The sequence below is a fragment of the Oncorhynchus clarkii genome, chromosome 10, assembly GCF_045791955.1.
Source record: "Oncorhynchus clarkii lewisi isolate Uvic-CL-2024 chromosome 10, UVic_Ocla_1.0, whole genome shotgun sequence".
Classification (NCBI taxonomy): Eukaryota; Metazoa; Chordata; class Actinopteri; order Salmoniformes; family Salmonidae; genus Oncorhynchus; species Oncorhynchus clarkii.
In genome coordinates, this window is record NC_092156.1 from 40574439 (window position 1) to 40595972 (window position 21534).

Below are 21534 nucleotides of genomic sequence, written 5' to 3' on the forward strand. Positions count from 1 at the left end.
CTCCACGGTTATGGCTCCATGGAATCATATTTCAAAGGTTTTGTCCGCACATAAGTGGTGCGCTGCTCAGCTGTTTGTTCACCAGCCCTCGCCCACAATTGCTAATAACCCATCCGCAACTGCCCGACTATACGCTGACTGTACAAAACATTAAGAACACCGTCCTAATATTGAGTTGCACACCCGATCTCAGAACAGCCTCAATTCGTCGGGGCATGGACTCTAATAGGTGTTGAAAGCGTTCCACAAGGATGCTGGCCCATGTGGACTTCAATGCTTCCCACAGTTGTGTCAAGTTGTCCTTTGGGTAGTGGACCATTCTTGATACACATGGGAAACTTTTGAGCGTGAAAAATCCAGCAGTGTTGCCGTTCTTGACACAAACCGGTGTGCCTTGCACCTACTACCATACCCTGTTCAAAGGCACTTAAATATTTTGTCTTGCCCATTCACCCTCTGAATGGCACACATACACAATCCATGTCTCAATTGTCTCAAGTCTTACAAATAATTATTTAACCTGTCTCCTCCCCTTCATCTACACTGATTTTAGTGGATTTAACAAGTGACATCAAGAAGGGATCATAGCTTTCACCTGGATTCACCTGGTCAGTCTATGTCATGAAAAAAGAAGGTGTTCGTCAGGTTTTGTACACTCATTGTATGTGATAAAGATTTCCTTTGCCAAATTTCCAAATTACATCAGTTTGACCGGTTGCAAATAAATAAAATCTGTGAAAATGACCCAACATGTTTCTGATATGATTTCAGTTTGGCTGATGTGGTTGAAATACTAGCAGCTTTCATGATGCTGATAAAGATAGCACCTCAACAGATGATATCTAACTGCACATTCACATTCTCTCAAGATGCTGAAAGTCATAAGTCCTATTTCTCCACTCTTGCACCCGAGTAAAAATGTAGCATATCATTTGGTGTATCATTTTACTGCAAGAAAATGTATTAATTCTGCAAGAGTTAATATTAAGGGTTAATATTAAGAAGTTCTAGACCTACAGTCTATAGTGTCCAGATTTCTGTTTCCGTTGAACCCATCTGAACAGTAGGCTACAGTTCCCTTGACATGCCATAGGCCTTTTTCAAGTCCCCGTCTTGGGACTGTTGAATTTGTATAGCGCCTCACAATCATCACACATAACATAGCCTGCTATCATCCTCTTTTACAACTTCACCAAATCGTTCTCAAACTTGACTTTTCTGTCCCTCCCTTCTCTTTATTTCCAACTCTCCAATTCACAGCTTTTCTTTTATTGAATTCAATTCCAACATTGTCCTTTTTGGATCGATAACGTTCACTTTTTCTGCCCGATCGACAAAGAAAATAAAGAAAAACCCTGAGTAGGTGTTCTAAAACCTTCGACTGGTAGTGTATAACACGATTAAATAAAACTCCTCCCTCTTTCCTGCAATTTTCCTTATCTTTGGTTATGTTACCCTGGCCGTTGCTTTCTCTGCCTCTTTTCCAGTAGAACGTTTTGGTATATTCATTCCAGCAACATAGCACACTGCATCCCAAGCACAGCTGGTAATGGTCGGTCCCTGGATGCGAGACAAGATGTAGCTGGAAGTAGTGAAAATAAACATGTGAAAAATAAACATGTGGGCAAGAAATGTCACATGGGGATTTTTTTCAAGAAGGAAAAACACTTGAAAAATGTACAGGTGAAACTTCACACATATCTAAAAACCACGTCTGACTCGTGAAACTTGCAACAACAAAACCAATTTGAAAACCACATTTTTTTGAATGTGTTTTTCTTTCATGTTTTCTTTTATAAGTGATACATTATTCCTTCCATATCTGTCATCAGAGTTGTGTTGCTCTCTGATTGGCCAGTAAGACCAGCCAAGCTTAGCCCAGGGAGATGTATGTGACAGAGGCTGGAGCCAACAGTGGTTTGAACATTTGCAGTACTAAAGTGATCTCATACAGCAGTTGTTTCATTAGGTGTAGTGAGTACAGTATATGAAGAATGGAGATGAAAGGCATGGATTCCCCAGGAAAAGCCACCATAACTCTTAAAATCAATACAATTGCATTTCTGTATGGTCTGAATGGACGAAATGTCTGAAATGTAATCATCACTGAATTTACATGCATTTACAAAAGTCCATAAAGACGACGGAAAATCATCGTCGTCATCTTCACCATCTGTCGTTGTATCCTGATATCCCCAAATTGCCAATGCTAGAGCTGTGTTATGGCTGATCAGCCTCTGAGTGTTCAACCTGTGTTGTCTTGGTAAATGGATGATTGACATTTCCTCCAGTAAGTAAATGTGTTCTGGTGCAGGAACAGGGAGGGGAGACTGAAGGGATAGATGCATCAAAAAGTTGTCACCGTTCTTTTATTTTCCCATTAGCTCTGACTAAGACTGATTTAACACGGAGACGCTTGAGAGAGGGAGACCGAGTATCGTTCTTCATGTGCACCTCGTCTCTGATTCTGTTAAGTGTGTATTCTGCTAACGTGCAACTTATGAGTGTATGCACATAATGCCCTAATGGGGGAAATCAGTTAACATTTCTCACATGAGGAGAATGCTTTGCACCATCAACTCATATTGCACAGCACAGAGACTCATGGTTGATTCCACATACACGTTTTATTTGCATCGTAGGGTTGAAAAATGAACGGCCACACTGTACGTGCCTGAGTATTTCTGAGGGCAGACCGGATCTGGCAGGTACAGAGTCTTTACAGGTGAAGCCAATACAAAGAACAACCAGAAAAGAACAAAGAAGTGAATCAAAACACTGCATTGTGAAGCTAGCAACCAGCTGCCCTCCGTGACTGGTTACAGCGTTGAGGATATGCTGATTAAGCGAGGGGCTCACTATTCCTCACTAACCCTGATGAGTGTCACCAGTGTGTTGCCAGGGTCGTAGATAGGGGCCACATTATACTGCACCAGTAGGATTAAAACAGACGGCCATCATATCTATGATGGGTGTATTATTTGAATCTAATTGCATATAGTTGTTAATCATGTTTACCAGTCACTGACAGCTATGAAAACCCAGTCTGGGATTAGCTAGTCGTCTCAAGGCCAACATCTCTTTATCTCACTTTGTTCCCATGGGCAACACTGACAGAGTCCATCTGTGCACACAGCTGTCCCCACCTGACCACACACCTGAGTGGCGCTCTGTTGGCCCAACGCCTCCCTATCAACAACTAGCTGCCGCCCTTTGCCTCTGCCCTTTGCATCTACGCTTTAAATGTTACACGTAGATGGATTCACCTTTTATCGATTATTCTGAACAGTCATTCATTTTTGGAATCCAAGTACCGCTGTCTCACTGTCATGGGAATATACTGTATGGGAAACAGACTGCCAAGCAGTACAATGCACACTGGCCAGATCATCCTCACAAACCACCGCAGATTTGAACAAGAAGAAAAAAAAACATCATATCTTAACGTTTTCTATGTGGCCATTTTTTTTTAAACATTATATCTCTCAATACATCTGTGTCTCTGAAAAGCATGTTCTGTCATATATTATCTATTAGGTTCTATTATAGACACTCCTCCGCTTCATTCTTCTTTCAGCTCAGCTGATGACTTTGTGCTTATTATCACCCAACGCTCTGTGCAAAGTAAACAATACAGTAGTTTCATCAAAATGAAATCATTATTTCAAGCATTTATGAAAAACGAATGTGGCACCACACGTCCATCAACTCACAATGTAAAATTACAAGTAAAAGAGACAACTTCAATGTCAGATTTTGGCTTGCATAGCGAAGCAAAACAAGAGAAAAACTGAAAATACAAAACCTATTTACAAAGAAATGCAAGTCCTTTCACTTTCATGAGTCAATAGCTTAACTGTAGTGATTTTACTTCATTAATGTAGAGTGACTTACTGTACATTTTGTGACATGAAACAGGAGGGGCAAGTGACATACAGAATATTATATTGGAAGGAAGGATGAAAGTAACACTGTAAAAAGAACACTGTGACACGTGTCTGTGTGTCTGTACATCACATTTACAGCTCTGCGTTTCCCTCGCACTCTTTCCACTTCCTGACATTTCTTCATCCTCCGTCCTGTAGCATTTGGAGAGAGGAAATCTCATTGCACTTATAGACAGGCAGCACTGGAGGGTTCGACTCATCACAAAGACTCTGCAAGAGGAAGACACAGAGATCCGAAATCAAAGAGTCAATCTCAGGTGATCATTTATCACAAATTCCTCACTTAATGTGGCACCACAAGTCCATAAACTCACAATGTAAAATTACAAGTAAAAGAGACAACTTCAATGTCAGATTTTGGCTTGCATAGCGAAGCAAAACAAGAGAAAAACTGAAAATAAGTCCTTTCACTTTCATGAGTCAATAGCTTAACTGTAGTGATTTTACTTCATTAATGTAGAGTCATTTCCTGTACATCTTGTGACATGAAACAGGAGGGGCAAGTGACATACAGAATATTATATTGGAAGGAAGGATGAAAGTAACACTGTAAAAAGAACACTGTGACACGTGTCTGTGTGTCTGTACATCACATTTACAGCTCTGCGTTTCCCTCGCTCTCTTAAACAAATTGCCGCTGTGTACATATTAGTCAGGAGAAGCTAGATACGTACATCGTTCTCCGTAGTTCTGCTCGGTGCTGTTGGGAGGCGGGTGGCCATTGTGGCTGTTGTGTGGGTGGTCAATGCCAGCCCCAGCCCTGTGGCGGGCCCTGCCCAGGGTGCCCATGTTGGCGGGTGTGCCGCTCCAGGAGGCCATGTGCTGCCGCTCCAGCGTGGAGACCATACACTCCTCAGGGGGGTCTGAGCCTCCGGCCGCCCATGAACCATGCAGCCTGGCCCCCACACTGTTGACCTGCTCTGGGGCAGGAGAGGCTGCTGAGGAGAAAGGATGACAAGAGGCTCAGATTAACACTGCCATCAACCTTTGGGGTAATACACAGACTTTGTAATCAAGGATGGACCAGTGGGTCATATCATAGGGATCAGTATGGCTAATAAGCTCGTTAACAACCACAGTCAACAAAGAAGTTCCTATCCACCTTCCTCATCCCCCCCCCCCCCCCCACGTCTTACCATCTGTGGGGGTGTCTCTCCGTCTGGGCAGCGTCCCAACAGTTTCTGCCCGGGGTTTGCGTCCAGTGTGCGTGGCCTTCTGGTGACCGAGGCTCTGTGTGCCCAGAGCACTGCTCTCTGTGGAGCCTGAGCTACCTGGCCGACCCCGCTGGGAGTACCCTTTACCTACATGGGGTGAAGGAGAGAGCACAGGGACACGGGCACAGTGATTTAGAGAGATGCACAACATAGCTAATCAGTTTAGATTTGCAATCAATGACTTATCACAGCTTTTGCACTGATAAGCTCTATATTAGAAATTATGCAGTGAAAGTACTAAAATGAACATGAGTATGAAAAAATACTACTTTGTAAATCAAATGAACTGAGGACAGGAAGAGAGGAGATGCTTCTATACCTACATTGCTTGCTGTTTGGCGTTTTAGGCTGAGTTTCTGTATAGCACTTTGTGACATCAGCTGATGTAAGAGGGGGGACATCACTGCAATAAACTTTCCTAGATAAGATTGTTGGTGTGGGCAGTACGGATAAACTACTCTCACATCTTGACAATTCAAGCTAAAGGATAAGACGTGGTTGTAATTACTGGCTCCCATCCTAAATGCATTGGCCTTTTCAATCTGTGTGTGTTGGCCCGGTCTCTGGGGGAGAGGAGACAGAGGAGAGACCTTTGTAGAGATAAGCTGATCTAGCATAGCCTTCTCCCCACAGAGGTAACACAGCAGATTACTGCACACCATCAACTTTATCACAGAAACAGCACATACTGTATATCAGCAGAGAGTCCCTTGTGTCTCAGCTAGCATGCCTTAATGTTCCATCATCTCCCAGAAAACTGACTAGGACTGAACCGTGGTCTCACTCTCCTTCACCACACAGACTAGGGGTCGACAAAATAACATCAATCTTGCCCTCTGGATCTGAAGTCGCCTCACCTTGTCCCTTCTCCCCAACTCATTCACTTTGTTTTTATAACATTAGAGAGACTGAAAGAAGAAGTGTTTAGACAATATGGTCATACCCTTGAAATGGTAGTGAGAGTTTGAAACAAAAAGCCCAAATGAGATATCACAGAGAAAAGACAGCTTCCATCTGAAATCAAATAACTAACTAGTTGTAATGTTTCTGTTCTTCCATGGAGATGGGTTTCACTCATGTGTGTGCACCAGATTGCACAACATTGTTCCTTTCTTTCCCTTTCATAGAATGTTATTTTTTCAAATGAATGAGTCTGAATTTCACATTATGAAACCATCAGTCTTGAGTATGACACGGTATGGTTGAGAAAATTGGATATCAAAAAAGCTGTCAGTCAAAACTGCATAATGTGCAGTCAAAACTGCATAATGTGCAGTCAAAACGGCATAATGTGCAGTCAAAACGGCATAATGTGCAGTCAAAACGGCATAATGTGCAGTCAAAACGGCATAATGTGCAGTCAAAACGGCATAATGTGCAGTCAAAACGGCATAATGTGCAGTCAAAACGGCATAATGTGCAGTCAAAACTGCATAATGTGCAGTCAAAACGGCATAATGTGCAGTCAAAACGGCATAATGTGCAGTCAAAACGGCATAATGTGCAGTCAAAACGGCAAAGTATTTACTCTCCATAAGTGGGTTACTGAATAAAACCATTGCTATTGCCAATTTACTCACTGCTCCCAAATCTTTGACTTCCTGCTCAATGTAAAGATGTGTGCACCTGACTGCCATGAAAAAAAACACATGAACAAATCACATGTATATATTTTTGTTGTTGAAATGTTTGGACACGTGTTAAGTTTCACATATACATTTTTCATAGGTTTTTCCCTCGTGAAGAAAATACATTCCCGACATGTAACAAGTTTTTTTTCCCACACGTTTATTTTTAAGCACTTCCAGCCACATCTGGTCTCCCATCTAGGGACTGACCAATACCAACGCTGCTTAGCTTCAGAAGCAAACCAGCAGTGGGATACAGAGTGCTATGCTGCTGGAAAGAATGTACCAAAACTTTCAACTGGAAAAAAGGCAGAGAAAGCAAAGGCCAGGGTAACATAACCAAAGATAGGGAAAATTGCACAAAAGAGGGAAGCGTTTTATTTAATTGCGTTATCATAACAAATGTTTCAGCGTTTTTCTGTTTTCTGCATCCATTTACAATTTATTTGTTTTTGCATTTAAAAATGATTTGCTTGCAAAATTTTGTTTTGCTATTAATAAGCATATATACCCAAATCTAACTGCCTGTAGCTCAGGCCCTAAAGCAAGGATATGCATGTTCTTTATACCATTTGAAAGGAATCACTTTGAAGTTTGTGGAAATGTGAAAGGAATGTAGGACAATATAAAACATTAGATCTGGTAAAAGATAATACAAAGAAGAAACAAACATTTTTTTGTATTTTTTTGTACCATCTTCTTTGAAATGCAAGAGAAAGGCCATAATGTATTATTCCAGCCCAGGTGCAATTTAGATTGTGGCCACTAGATGGCAGAAGTGGAAGTGCACAGTTTTAGACTGATCCAATGAACCATTGCATTTCTGTTTAACCTTTTGCGTGTGGGGGGCAGTATTTTCGTTTTTGGCTAAAAAACGTACCCATTTGAAACTGCCTATGTCTCAGCCCCAGAAAGTAGAATATGCATATAATTGTCAGATTAGAATAGAAAACACTCTAAAATGTCCAAAACTCTAAAAATATTGTCTGTGAGTATAACAGAACTGATGTTGGAGGCGAAAACCAGAGGAAAATCCAATCAGGAAGTGCCTCTTATTTTGAAACCTCTCTGTTCCTATGCATGCCTATCCTCCATTTAAAGGGATATCAACCAGATTCCTTTTTCTATGGCTTCCCTAAGGTGTCAACAGTCTTTAGACATAGTTTCAGGCTTTTATTTTGAAAAATTAGCGTGAAAGATCACATTGCATAAGTGGATAGGTGGGGGCTCTCAGAGTGAGTTTTGCGCTACAGAGTAAAGCGGCCATTGTTTCTCCCGGTGTTATTGAAAAACCTACACACCCGGTACATATATTATCGAATATATATTTTAAAAACAACCTGAGGATTGATTCTAAAAATCGTTTGACATGTTTCTGTGGACAATATGGATATTATTTGGAATATACGTCTGCGTTGTTGTCACCGCTCTTTCCTGTGGATTTCTGAACATAACGCGACAAACAAACGGAGGTATTTTGGGTATAAAAATAATCTTTATGGAACAAAAGGAACATTTGTTGTGTAACTGGGAGTCTGAGAAAACATCCGAAGATCATCAAAGGTAAACGATTAATTTGATTGCTTTTCTGATTTTCGTGAACTAGCTACTTAATGCTTAGTGTACATCATGTTTTGTTATGCTATCGATAAACGTACACAAACGCTTGGATTGCGTTCGCTGTAAAGCATAATTTCAAAATCTGAGATGACAGGTGGATTAACAAAAGGCTAAGATGTGTTTTGCAATATTGCACTTCTGACTTCATGAATATGAATATTTTTTAGTAATATTATTTGACTGTGGCGCTATGCTATTCAGCGGTTGCTGACGAAAATGATTGAGTAGCGTCAAGAAGTTAAAATGTTGTATCAGGACTGTCCAAATGTGCCTAATTTGTTTATTAATAACGTTCATGTTCAAAACTGTGCACTCTCCTCAAACAATAGCATGTATTCTTTCACTGTAATAGCTACTGTAAATTGGACAGTGCAGTTAGATGAACAAGAATTTAATCTTTCTGCCAATATCAGATATGTCTATGTCCTGGGAAATGTTCTTGTTACTTACAAATGCGGGACAAGAGCAGAATAGTGGACAGACTATATATATATATATATATATATATAAAACAATTGGGGGGGGGGGGGCAGGTTAATTGATCAAGTTCAAATGGTGACATAGCAATCCTTAGTTGCTACATCCATATACTTAAAAATTAATGATATGCTCCAATTGATTCTTGAAGAATATAATGTATAAATTCCTCATGAGCTTAGTTCATCTGTCATACCCCATCAGAACCCAAAATATAAGCTTGATTTGCTCTGTTTGTAAACTCCTTAAGGATCGGTGAGTCCCCTGCGGGACGGTTGAGCTAACGTAGGCAAATGCGATTGTTCTGCGAATGTCCCGCAAAATCGTTCTCTGGTCCCATTTGTGCTTTATAGATGTGGTCAATCTAATTCCATGGGTGGAAACAATGTTGCTGAAACATTTTACCACCATCTTTTCACATGAGGAGAATAACATTCTTTCAACCACACATGTGAATCTGCAATTCCACATGTGAAAGCGAGATTCTCACAGTTGGGAGTTATCTTTTACATGTGAAACAGCTAATAAAATGTTCACATGTGAACTTGCAATTCCACATGTGAATTTGAGATTTTCATGTGGAATTTTCTTACAAATTTGGTTTTCACTTTCAAATGTGGAATTGCAAGTTGAAAAAAAAGTGTAAAAAACAATTACATGTAAAAATCTAATTTGCAGTTTCATATTTGAAAAATTTCAGATGGGAAAATCTCATTTTCACATGTGGAATTGCAAATTCACGTGAAAAACAATAAAATGTGGAAGTTTTTCACATATGAACCTGCAAATTAGATTTCACATGTGATTGATTTTCATATATGAACTTGAAGTTCCATATGTGAAAGTATTCTCCTCACATGTGAAAAGGTGGTGTTAATATGGTTTCACGTGTGAAATTTAAGCTCAACATGTGAAAAGAGCTATTTCAAATGTGAAACTGCAAATTTAACATATGTTTTTTTTGTAAGGGTGCACTGTGACGAGATGGCAAGAAGGGCATGATCCGTGTGTGTTTGTGTGTGTGTGTGTGCATGTGTGTCTCACCTGAGCCCTCCAGGTTGTCCATGCTGAGTCCAGCAGTGTAGTCAAAGCCACAGAGCTGACGTGACACTCCGTAGCCTTCATCCTCCTCTTCTTCCTCACACTGGAGGTTGGTCCCCAGGTCAGACCCCAGCGTGCTAGACACATAGCCCATCGGAGGGACAGGGGCCTTGGGCGGGTGTGGGCTGCCCTTCATATGCCTGTATAGAACATGAGGGAACATGCTATGTCACTGAGACAGGAAACTGAGCAGTAGATAAAGACACTAACAGACAGGACGTAAAGGCTAAAACACAAATCCCTGAACAACCAAATGCCAGAGTGCAGTACTAGGGCCTCGTTCAGCATTGGTGAGTGTTTGTGTGGGAGATTGAATTCATTATTTTCCCTTCACAACTATGTGCACATCCCTTCCGCGACGCTCGTGCTAGCACTAACACAATGGACTGATAATTGTCTGGGTGAAGGGAGAAGAATAGCAGGGTTGGGCAGGGCTGTCAGTAACGTGTCTGTTTTCTCCCCCCACCGCTGTCCCCTCCGATGCCTTGCCCCATGCCTCGTCCCACTATGGAGGAGACGCATATGTAATTAGCAGCTCTTCTTCCTGTTGTCAGAGCAGCACGCTAGGCCAAAACCCATCATTACCCCTCAACACACGTTCCTACCGTCATGACCCGCTTCCCAATGCCTGTTACACGTTAGAGGTGTAATCAATGAAGGGATGTTTTTATCGCTCACATGAAACATGAAACCAGGGGTTAGGATGACATGCCTAAATACCACACCGATATAAAACACTCAACAAGACTATTGGCTATTGATATGCAAAATATCTAGCTCAGTTCTAGAGAACGACAGCTCATTCATTCACAGTGCAAAGCAGAAATTGCCAGGTGAATGTCTCATGATTGAAATATCATAGGCAATTTAGACAAATTTAACAAGTACCGGTGGCAATTCAAAAGAACACAAAGTACAGTACTTATCTGTTCATTTCACAGTGGAAAGTGGATACATAATGCATCCAAAACATGCAGCAAGGGCAATTGTTGTATCATATCATGTGCCTGACTCCACAGAGGCTTTGAGAAGAGACTACATAGAAAGTAAAGAGTTATGGTCCAAAGGAAGGAAGAAATCCATTGACAGATCCACAGTAATTTCTCTCCTCCTCACCATGTCTGTTTGGCCACTTCATACTGGTAGGCTCTGGTCAGCTCATCCAGGTGGGCCTGCAGCATGGACTGCATCTCCTCGTGGTGGGTGGAGCTTAGGGAGGAGGATGACGGTTGGCTGTAGGTAGCTGCTGCTGGGGAAGAGGCCACTCCCCTGAGGGGCGGGGTGGGCACTCGCTCCTCCTCTAGATCGTTGTCCAATCCCTGGTGAAGGTAAGTCTGGACAGGAAGGGGCGGGGCCCAGCTGTCACTGTCATACCTACAATATGTAGGGAATGAGAATGTCAGTAATTCAGGCTAAAATCTAAAACCTTATACTGTGGATGTGTGTGTTTATGGCTATGTTTACACAGGCAGCCCAAAGTCTTTCTTTTTTTTTACCCCTAATTGGTCTTCGGACCAATCAGATCAGCTCTGAAAAAGATCTGATGTGATTTGTCAAAAGACCAATTAGTGGACATTGGGCTGCCTGTATAAACACAGCCTATGGTGCTTAGAAATCTATGTAAGTGTGTTACTGCTAGTGCACAGTGACTTGCTCTCAGTGTTATACACTGGTGACGAGACAAAGCCTAGCCAACAGACAAATACTATTCTTTTTCTACTGGTTTGTATTTTGCCAGACCGTTAAACACACTGTTATCTGATGTTCTATCTCTCAGCAGAGGGAGAGAGGGAATTACACAGATTGGCTGCGGTTTGTAATTACAAAGTGACTGGCAGGAATGGGGTGCTGAGATCAAATGAAAAGATCTAACCACATGCTGTTTTGTTATAAGTGGTGGTGAACCAGCCAAAGCTTCTTGAAACTGGCTGCAAGATATGTATGCAAATGTGCACACCCCAAGGTTTTAGGCAGAAATACACTGAGTGTACAAAACATTAGGAACATGACCTGATGAATTCAGGTGAAAGCTATGATCCCTTATTGATGTTAGCTGTTGAATCCACTTTACCCAGTGTAGATGAAGGGGAGGAGACAGTATCAACGTCCTCAGATTCCCAAGGAAAGTATTATAATATAATAATTTCGAAATCTTACATTTGTCCTTGCACAGCAACAGTCCTACAGTAACTGCATTATATTACCCCCAATATCTAGGACAAGGTTTTTCCAATGCCCTCTTTCCAAAAAATGCCTGTGACAAAAACAGTGTCTTTTTCTTACAATAACAAGCCGAGAGTAATGAAGATGGCTGTTTCCTCAGTATGACAAGTGCAGACACCAGGAGCTCAATCAGCACTGGAGTACCCTGTAACAGCCTGCTGCTCGTTTGTGCTTAGCCCTCTCGTTTAGCGCGCACACACACACACACACACACACACACACACACACACACACACACACACACACACACACACACACACACACACACACACACACACACACACACACACACACACACACACCTAGAGATAGAGGAGAGCTCCAGGAGAGACAGAGAGCCATGCTGGTTACAGCCAATTAGGAGAGGGTTTTCTTTCCTCTCAATGGCTCACTGACAGACCTTAGATCCCCAAAAGACAAGAAAGGCTACATGTGCTCCTTGCTATTATTTCACTTCCTGTGATATCATGATAGAATGTTTATAGGTACATGTATCAAAATACTATTTAGGGTATTCTAATGACTTTCAAAGACATTTGTTTTTTAAACACAATAGTTATATATAGTAACAGAAATATACAGTAGTAATATTGGAATGGATTTGGAAATACACTTGGAATGTATTGGCACGTAGTATTACACAGTGTATTTCCAATACAAATATATATATACTCCCATGCATTTGAACCCAGGCCTGTTTGGTATTTGAAATAACGTATTTAGAAATACTGTAAGTATTTTCATATAGTAAGCATTTTATCGGAAATGATTTGAAATAAAAGTAGATGATTTGGGACACATTATTTGAACATACCAAAATACATAGAAAACAAGTACTTCAATAACAAATAATAAAAACATGTATTTGTACCCAGGTCTGGTATGTCTACATGTGTCTGGAGAGAGAAAACATATTATCTTACCCTCCTCCATGGTTCTCTAGGGGGTAGTGGTCCACCTCGGTGCCTGGCAGAGGGTGCATGGGTGGGGGAGGCAGGGGCATGTTGACCCAACAGGACCCATTGGATTTGGAGGTCTTCGACCCACCCTTCGACTTCTTTTTCTTGCCACCCTTTCCACCTGAGTGGAGAGAGAGAAAGAGACTTGGCCCTAAAACAGAGAGTACACAGTGGCAAAATACCTGACCACTGTGACTGACCCAAACTTAAGGAAAGCTTTGACTATGTACAGACTCAGTGAGCATAGCCTTGCTATTGAGAAAGGCCACCGTAAGTAGACCTGGCTCTCAAGAGAAGACAGACTATGTGCACCCTGCCCACAAAAAAAGGTGGAAACTGAGCTGCACTTCCTAACCTCCTGCCAAATGTATGACAATATTAGAGACACATATTTCCCTCAGATTACACAGATCCACAAATAATTCTAAAACAAACCCAATTTTGATAAACTCCCATATCTATTGGGTGAAATACCACAGTCTGCCATCACAGCAGCAAGACTTTGTACCACAAGAAAAGGGCAACTAGTGAAAACAAATACCGTTGTAAATACAACACATATTTATGTTTATTTATTTTCCCTTTTGTACTTTCACTATTTGCACATCGTTACAACACTGTATATATACATAACATGAAATGTCTTTATTCTTTTGGAACTTCTGTGAGTGTAATGTGACTGTTCATTTTTATTGTTTATTTCAATTTAGTTTATTATCTACTTCACTTGCTTTGGCAATGTTAACATATGTTTCCCATGCCAAAAAAAAGCCCTTGAATTGAACTGAATTGAGAGAGGGAAGGGAAGTCAGAGATAGAGAGTTGATCTTATCAGCCCGGTCTTTGCCTCACAATGTAGAGATATCCCTACAGCCCCCAAGCTGTGGGTTTTAATGAGCTGATACTATTTCCCACCCCATGTGGTTCAAACACACACACACACACACACACACACACACACACACACACACACACACACACACACACACACACACACACACACACACACACACACACACACACACAAACACTGCTGCTTGGAAAACTATTTTATTATCACCTGGGCTTTCTCCCTCTCTTTCTCCCCCACCTGGCTCTCATTATTTCTCTCTTAGTGTGCTGACAGAGCACTAAGACTTTTCCTATATGTTGACATATTGTGACCTTGGGACTATAAGGTTCTATCTGCACAAAGCATAGTTCTGAGATATTGAGCATAAGACTTTTCACATCGCAGATCTCAGAACTGTTTTGAATTGTTCTTTCATAACCCATTAAGGTTCTCACCTTAAAGATACCTGAAGTGCAGAGTATCAAAATGCTGAGACATTTGTAAATCCATTTTTTTAGGGGCGTGCAATCACAGATAGAACCTTATGGCTCTGAAATGTCAATCTGGGTTCAACCATAAGGTTCTGTCTGACACTTCTGAACTAGACGTGTTCAGTTAAGAAAACTGTAGCTATTTGAATGCATCGATGATAGACTGAAACTATTTTATCAAGATAGAGTCAGAACACATCTTCAACTACATTAAGAAATGCATTATGATCATCAGACAAATTCAATGATGTAACAACATCATTTACAGTTTTTTTTTTCTTGAGTGCCATTATTGATGGCTAGACTAGCCTAAACCATATTTAGAGTGAGATAGAAAAAAATCAATTTGAACTTGGCATTATAAGGTTCTTACTTCACAGTCCCAAGGTCTCGATTTCTTAAAGAAACACTGAGACCTGGGGTCCGGAGCTGCAGGCTGGCTCCCTCACTCTGTCCATTCCCTCTCTTCCTCTTCCTCTCTGTTCCTTATCTCTCTCAGTGAACCAGCCCTCAGGTGAGCATACAGCCCAAAGCATGCAGGAGAATGGCCGGCCACCTGACCAACAGACAGACTGACTGAGACTCTCCCTACAATACGGCTCTGCTCGGTAAAGCCAAGCTAATTGAATATCCATGGGTCAAAACACAAAGGAATCCCTGCCTCTGCTAATCAAATTAATCCAAAGAAATGTGCCTTCATTTTCTGACATTTCTGGGGTAGAAAAACTCCCGAGGCTGAGGAGTAAAAATCGACATGAAGAGAGGAGCGATTAACCACTGTATCCTCAGGGTCCATTTACAATGAAAATGTAAATATAACATCCCCCTCTCTCTGCTGCCCCCTTTCTCTCTCCCTCTCTAACTTGTTGTTTGTGCTCTCCCTGTCTGCTCTCTCTACTCAACTCAACATTCAACTCTCGGCTCTCTTTTCTAATCAATCCTCTGAAAATACATATCTTCTTATATTGTTTCCAGGACTGGCGTAACACAGTTTCTCTGGACCACCCCCCCAAGGTAGGAGTTGCCCCACCCCAAATAAAAAATTGCATGCATCAGCCAGACAGCTCCTCACAAAGTATAGGCTACCAATCACTGTCCATGGTGCTGAAATTGTGATATGTCTATGTGGCTGCCTATCGAATCGATGATAGGCTTTCTGTGGTGCCAGGGCATGTAGGCTATAGCTTTGCTTTAGCTAATGGACAAATGTTTATTGGTAGAACAATTTGGATGTCATTTTCTCATGCTAAACCTAACATTTCACAAAGCTACAGTATACACATGTCATTAGGCTGCCATTTAGACTACTGGCTGGTGGCAATAATGTAATTACTTGTTCAGTAATTAAAGTTGGAAATTCAAACATTGCAGATTGTAAAATGTATTGAGGAAAATAAGAACAATCCGAAATGTCTTTTTGATACTGTCGCAAAGCTAACTAAAAAGCAGCATTCCCCAAGTGAGAATGGCTTTCACTTCAGCAGTGATAAATTCATGAACTTCTTTGAGGAAAAGATCATGATCATTAGAAAGCAAATGAAGGACTCCTCTTTAAATCTGCGTATTCCTCCAAAGCTCCGTTGTCCTGAGTCTGCACAACTCTGCCAGGACCTAGGATCAAGAGAGACACTCAAGTGTTTTAGTACTATATCTCTTGACACAATTATGAAAATAATCATGGCCTCTAAACCTTCAAGCTGCATACTGGACCCTATTCCAACTAAACTACTGAAAGAGCTGTTTCCTGTGCTTGGCCCTCCTATGTTGAACATAATAAATGGCTCTCGATCCACCGGATGTGTACCAAACTCACTAAAAGTGGTAGTAATAAAGCCTCTCTTGAAAAAGCCAAACCTTGACCCAGAAAATATAAAAAACGATCGGCCTATATAGAATCTTCCATTCCTCTCAACATTTTTTGAAAAAACTGCCTTCCTGAAGACAAACAATGTATATGAAATGCTTCAGTCTGGTTTTAGACCCCATCATAGCACTGAGACTGCACTTGTGAAGGTGGTAAATTACCTTTTAATGGCATCAGACCGAGGCTCTGCATCTGTCCTCGTGCTCCTAGACCTTAGTGCTGCTTTTGATACCATCAATCACCACATTCTTTTGGAGATTAGAAACCCAAATTGGTCTACACGGACAAGTTCTGGCCTGGTTTAGATCTTATCTGTCGGAAAGATATCAGTTTGTCTCTGTGAATGGTTTGTCCTCTGACAAATCAACTGTAAATTTCGGTGTTCCTCAAGGTTCCGTTTTAGGATCACTATTGTTTTCACTATATATTTTACCTCTTGGGGATGTCATTCAAAAACATAATGTTAACTTTCACTGCTATGCGGATGACACACAGCTGAACATTTCAATGAAACATGGTGAAGCTGTCACGTCCTGACCTTAGTTCCTTTTTTATGTCTCTGTTTTAGTGTGGTCAGGGCGTGAGTTGGGGTGGGCATTCTATGTTTTGTAGTCTAGGTTTTGGATTTCTGTGTTTGGCCTGGTATGGTTCCCAATCAGAGGCAGCTGGCAATCGTTGTCTCTGATTGAGAACCATACTTAGGCAGCCTGTTTTCCCACTATGGGTGTGGGTAGTTGTTTTCTGTCTCTGTGTCTGCACCAGACAGAACTGTTTCGTGTTGGTCTATTTTTGTTATTTTGGTCTTAGTGTTCTGAGTTATAATAAATATGAACATGGACACTTACCACGCTGCATATTGGTCAGATCCTTCCTACTCCTCCTCAGATGAAGAGGACAGCCGTTACAGAACTACCCACCACAACCGGACCAAGCAGCTTGGTAACCAGGAGCAGAGGGTTTTGGACTCCTGGACATGGGAGGAGATTTTGGATGGTAAGGGACCCTGGGCACAGGCTGGGGAATATCGCCGCCCCCAGGGAAGAGCTGGAGGCAGCTAAAGCCGAGCGGCGGCGATATGAGGAGTTAGCACGGCAGCGCTATTGGGGGGGCACACGGGGAGTGTGGCTAAGTCAGGTAGGAGACCTGAGCCAACTCCCCATGCTTACCGTGGAGAGAGGTTGACCGGGCAGGCACCGTGTTATGCCGTGAGGCGCACAGTGTCCCCAGTGCGCAGGCATAGCCCGGTGCGCTACATCGCAGCTCCTCGTATCGGCCAGGCTAGAGTGGGCATCGAGCCAGGAGTAATGAAGCCGGCTCAGCGCATCTGGTCTCCAGTGCGTCTCCTTGGCCCGGGTTATATGGCACCAGCCCTACGCACGGTGTCCCCAGTTCGCCAGCACAGCCCAGTGCGTTCTGTTCCACCCCGCCGCACTTGCCGGGGTATAGGGAGTATCCAGCCAGGACAGGTTGTGCAGGCTCGGTGCTCGAGACCTCCAGTGCGCCTCCACGGTCCGGTCCATCCGGTGCCTCCTCCACGCACCAGGCCTCCTGTGGCAGACCCACACACCAGGCTGTCTCTCCGTCTCCTCCCTCCAGGTGCTCCCGCCTGTCCAGCGCTTCCAGAGTCTCCCTCCAGTCCAGTGCTTCCAGAGCCTCCCTCCTGTCCGGAGCTGCCAGAGCCTCCCTCCTGTCCGGAGCCGCCAGAGCCGCCCGTCAGTCGGGAACTGCCAGAGCCGCCCGTTACTCGGGAGCTGCCATAGCCGCCCGTCAGTCCGGCGCTGCCAGAGCCGCCCTACATGCCGGCGCTGCCAGAGTCACCCTGCACTCCGGCGCTGCCAGAGTCGCCCTTCACTCCGGTGCTGCCAGAGTCACCCGCCTGTCCGGCGCTGCCGGAGTCTCCCGCTGCAAAGGTCCCCAGTCCGAGGTCGGCGGCGAGGGTCGGCCCTCCAAAGGCGCCACTTAAGTGGGCCAAGACTATGGTGGAGTGGCCCCGTGCCAGAGCCGTCACCGCAGACAGATGCCCACCCAGACCCTCCCCTATGGGTTTAGGTGTTGCGGCCGGAGTCCGCACCTTTGGGGGTGGGGGTACTGTCACGTCCTGATCTTAGTTCCTTTTTATGTCTCTGTTTTAGTGTGGTCAGAGCATGAGTTGGGGTGGGCATTATATGTTTTGTAGTCTAGGTTTTGTATTTCTACGTGTTTGGCCTGGTATGGTTCCCAATCAGAGGCAGCTGGCAATCCTTGTCTCTGATTGAGAACCATACTCAGGCAGCCTGTTTTCCCACTATGGGTGTGGGTAGTTGTTTTCTGTCTCTGTGTCTGCACAAGACAGAACTGTTTCGTGTTGGTCTATTTTTGTTATTTTGGTCTTAGTGTTCTGAGTTATAATAAATATGAACATGGACACTAACCACGCTGCATATTGGTCCGATCCGTCCTACTCATCCTCAGATGAAGAGGCCCCAAAATTGCCCTCGCTAGAAGCCTGTGTTTCAGACATAAGGAAGTGGATGGCTGCAAACGTTCTTCTTTTAAACTCGGACAAAACAGAGATACTTGTTCTAGGTCCCAAAGAAAAAAAGAGATCTTCTGTTGAATCTGACAATTAATGTATTCTTAATCTTAATCTTAATGGTTGTACAGTCGTCTCAAATAAAACTGTGAAGGACCTCGGCGTTACCCTGGACCCTGATCTCTCTTTTGACGAACATATCAAGACTGTTTCAAGGACAGCTTTTTTCCCATCTACGTAACATTGCAAAAATCAGAAACTTTCTGTCCAAAAATTATGTAGAAAAATGAATCCATGCTTTTGTTAGACTACTGCAATGCTCTACTTTCCGGCTACCCGGATAAAGCACTAAATAAACTTCAGTTAGTGCTAAATACGGCTGCTAGAATCCTGACTAGAACCAAAAAATGTGATCATATTACTCCAGTGCTAGCCTCCCTACACTGTTAAGGCAAGGGCTGATTTCAAGGTTTTACTGCTAACCTACAAAGCATTACATGGGCTTGCTCCTACCTAACTCTCTGATTTGGTCCTGCCGTACATACCTACACGTACGCCACGGTCACAAGACGCAGGCCTCCTAATTGTCCCTAGAATTTCTAAGCAAACAGCTGGAGGCAGGGCTTTCTCCTATAGAGCTCCATTTTTATGGAATGGTCTGCCTACCCATGTGAGAGACGCAGACTCGGTCTCAACCTTTAAGTCTTTACTGAAGACTCATCTCTTCAGTGGGTCATATGATTGAGTGTAGTCTGGCCCAGGATTGTGAAGGTGAACGGAAAGGCTCTGGAGCAACGAACCGCCCTTGCTGTCTCTGCCTGGCCGGTTCCCCTCTTTCCATTGGGATTCTCTGCGTCTAACCCTATTACAGGGGCTGAGTCACTGGCTTACTGGTGCTCTTTCATGCCGTCCCTATGAGGGGTGCGTCACTTGAGTGGGTTGAGTCACTGATGTGATCTTCCTGTCTGGGTTGGCGTCCCCCCTTGGGTTGTGCCGTGGCGGAGATCTTTGTGGGCTATACTCGGCCTTGTCTCAGGATGGTAAATTGGTGGTTGAAGTTATCCCTCTAGTGGTTTGGGGGCTGTGCTTTGGCAAAGTGGGTGGGGTTATATCCTTCCTGTTTGGCCCTGTCCGGGGATATCATCGGATGGGGCCACAGTGTCTCCTGACCCCTCCTGTCTCAGCCTCCAGTATTTATGCTGCAGTAGTTTATGTGTCGGGGGGCTAGGGTCAGTTTGTTATATCTGGAGTACTTCTCCTTTCTTATCCGGTGTCCTGTGTGAATTTAAGTATGCTCTCTCTAATTCTCTCTTTTTCTCTTTCTTTCTCTCTCTCAGAAAGACCTGAGCCCTAGGACCATGCCTCAGGACTACCTGGCATGATTACTCCTTGCTGCTCCCCAGTCCACCTGGCCGTGGGAATCCTGACCTATTCACCGGACATGCTACCTGTCCCAGACCTGCTGTTTTCAAATCTCTAGAGACAGCAGGAGTGGTAGAGATACTCTTAATGATTGGCTATGAAAAGCCAACTGACATTTACTCCTGAGGTCCTGACTTGCTGCACCCTCGACAACTACTGTGATTATTATTATTATTTGACCATGCTGGTCATTTATGAACATTTGAACATCTTGGCCATGTTCTGTTATAATCTCCACCTGGCACAGCCAGAAGAGGACTGGCCACCCCTCATAACCTGGTTCCTCTCTAGGTTTCTTCCTAGGTTTTGGCCTTTCTAGGGAGTTTTTCCTAGCCACCGTCCTTCTACACCTGCATTGCTTGCTGTTTGGGGTTTTAGGCTGGGTTTCTGTACAGCACTTTGAGATATCAGCTGATGTACGAAGGGCTATATAAATACATTTGATTTTATATTTTCAATAGAACAGCATACTAATCAGAAACCATTGGATTTTTTGTTGTTGTTGGATTTTGTTATATACAACTGTCCTGTATAGCCAACCTGAACCTGCATGACATGAGCCTTCCTAGCACTCTGTCCCAGCTTGGATAAAAAGTAAAACCAGTCTAATAATGCCAAATAATACAGTCAGTCCACCCTCAAAACACTAGCTTACTAGGGATGATTTAATTATGCAGTGTAGCCTACTATATATAGCTTTCACATCCTGATCTGTTTCACCTGTCTTTGTGATTGTCTCCACCCCCCTCCAGGTGTCGCCCATCTTCCCCATTATTCCTTGTGTATTTATAACTGTGTTCTGTATTTGTCTGTTGCCAATTCGTTTTGATTCGTCAAGCCTACCAATGTTTTTCCCTCTGTTCCTGTCTCTCGATTGTTCTTGTTTTCTAGTTTTCCCGGTTTTGACCATTTCTGCCTGCCCTGACCCTGAGCCGGCCTGCCGTCCTGTACCTTTGCCACACCTATCTGGATTACTGAGCCCTGCCTGCCCTTGACCTGTCTTTTGCCTGCCCCTGTTGGATTAATAAACTGTTGTTCCTTCGACGTTGTCTGCATCTGGGTCTACGTGATAATAGCTATATATAGTATTTAACTGCCATTTAGCTGCTATTATAAACCGTTTATAAAAATAACACATAAAAAAGCCTAACAATGAGGAAAAAAGTAGTTGGCTAGAGGATAAATTCAGCCAATATTTATTGTTGAAATAAGCAGGTTTTGTCTGGCAAATTACTTACACAAAT

At 43.0% G+C, this 21534-nt stretch overlaps 1 protein-coding gene across 1 annotated transcript in view; it reads right to left on the reverse strand.

The window, feature by feature from the left end:
- Positions 1-2608: 2608 nt before the first annotated feature.
- Positions 2609-21534, reverse strand: part of LOC139418470 (roundabout homolog 2-like) — a 120204-nt gene continuing 101278 nt past the window's right edge. The window contains exons 22-27 of the mRNA XM_071167941.1: positions 13134-13290; positions 11104-11361; positions 9931-10127; positions 5084-5248; positions 4622-4885; positions 2609-4157 (exon numbers count right to left, since the gene is read on the reverse strand). Coding sequence (XP_071024042.1) covers positions 4156-4157; positions 4622-4885; positions 5084-5248; positions 9931-10127; positions 11104-11361; positions 13134-13290 — 1043 coding nt within the window. The 3' untranslated portion in view covers positions 2609-4155. The remainder of the gene's footprint in view (positions 4158-4621; positions 4886-5083; positions 5249-9930; positions 10128-11103; positions 11362-13133; positions 13291-21534) is intronic.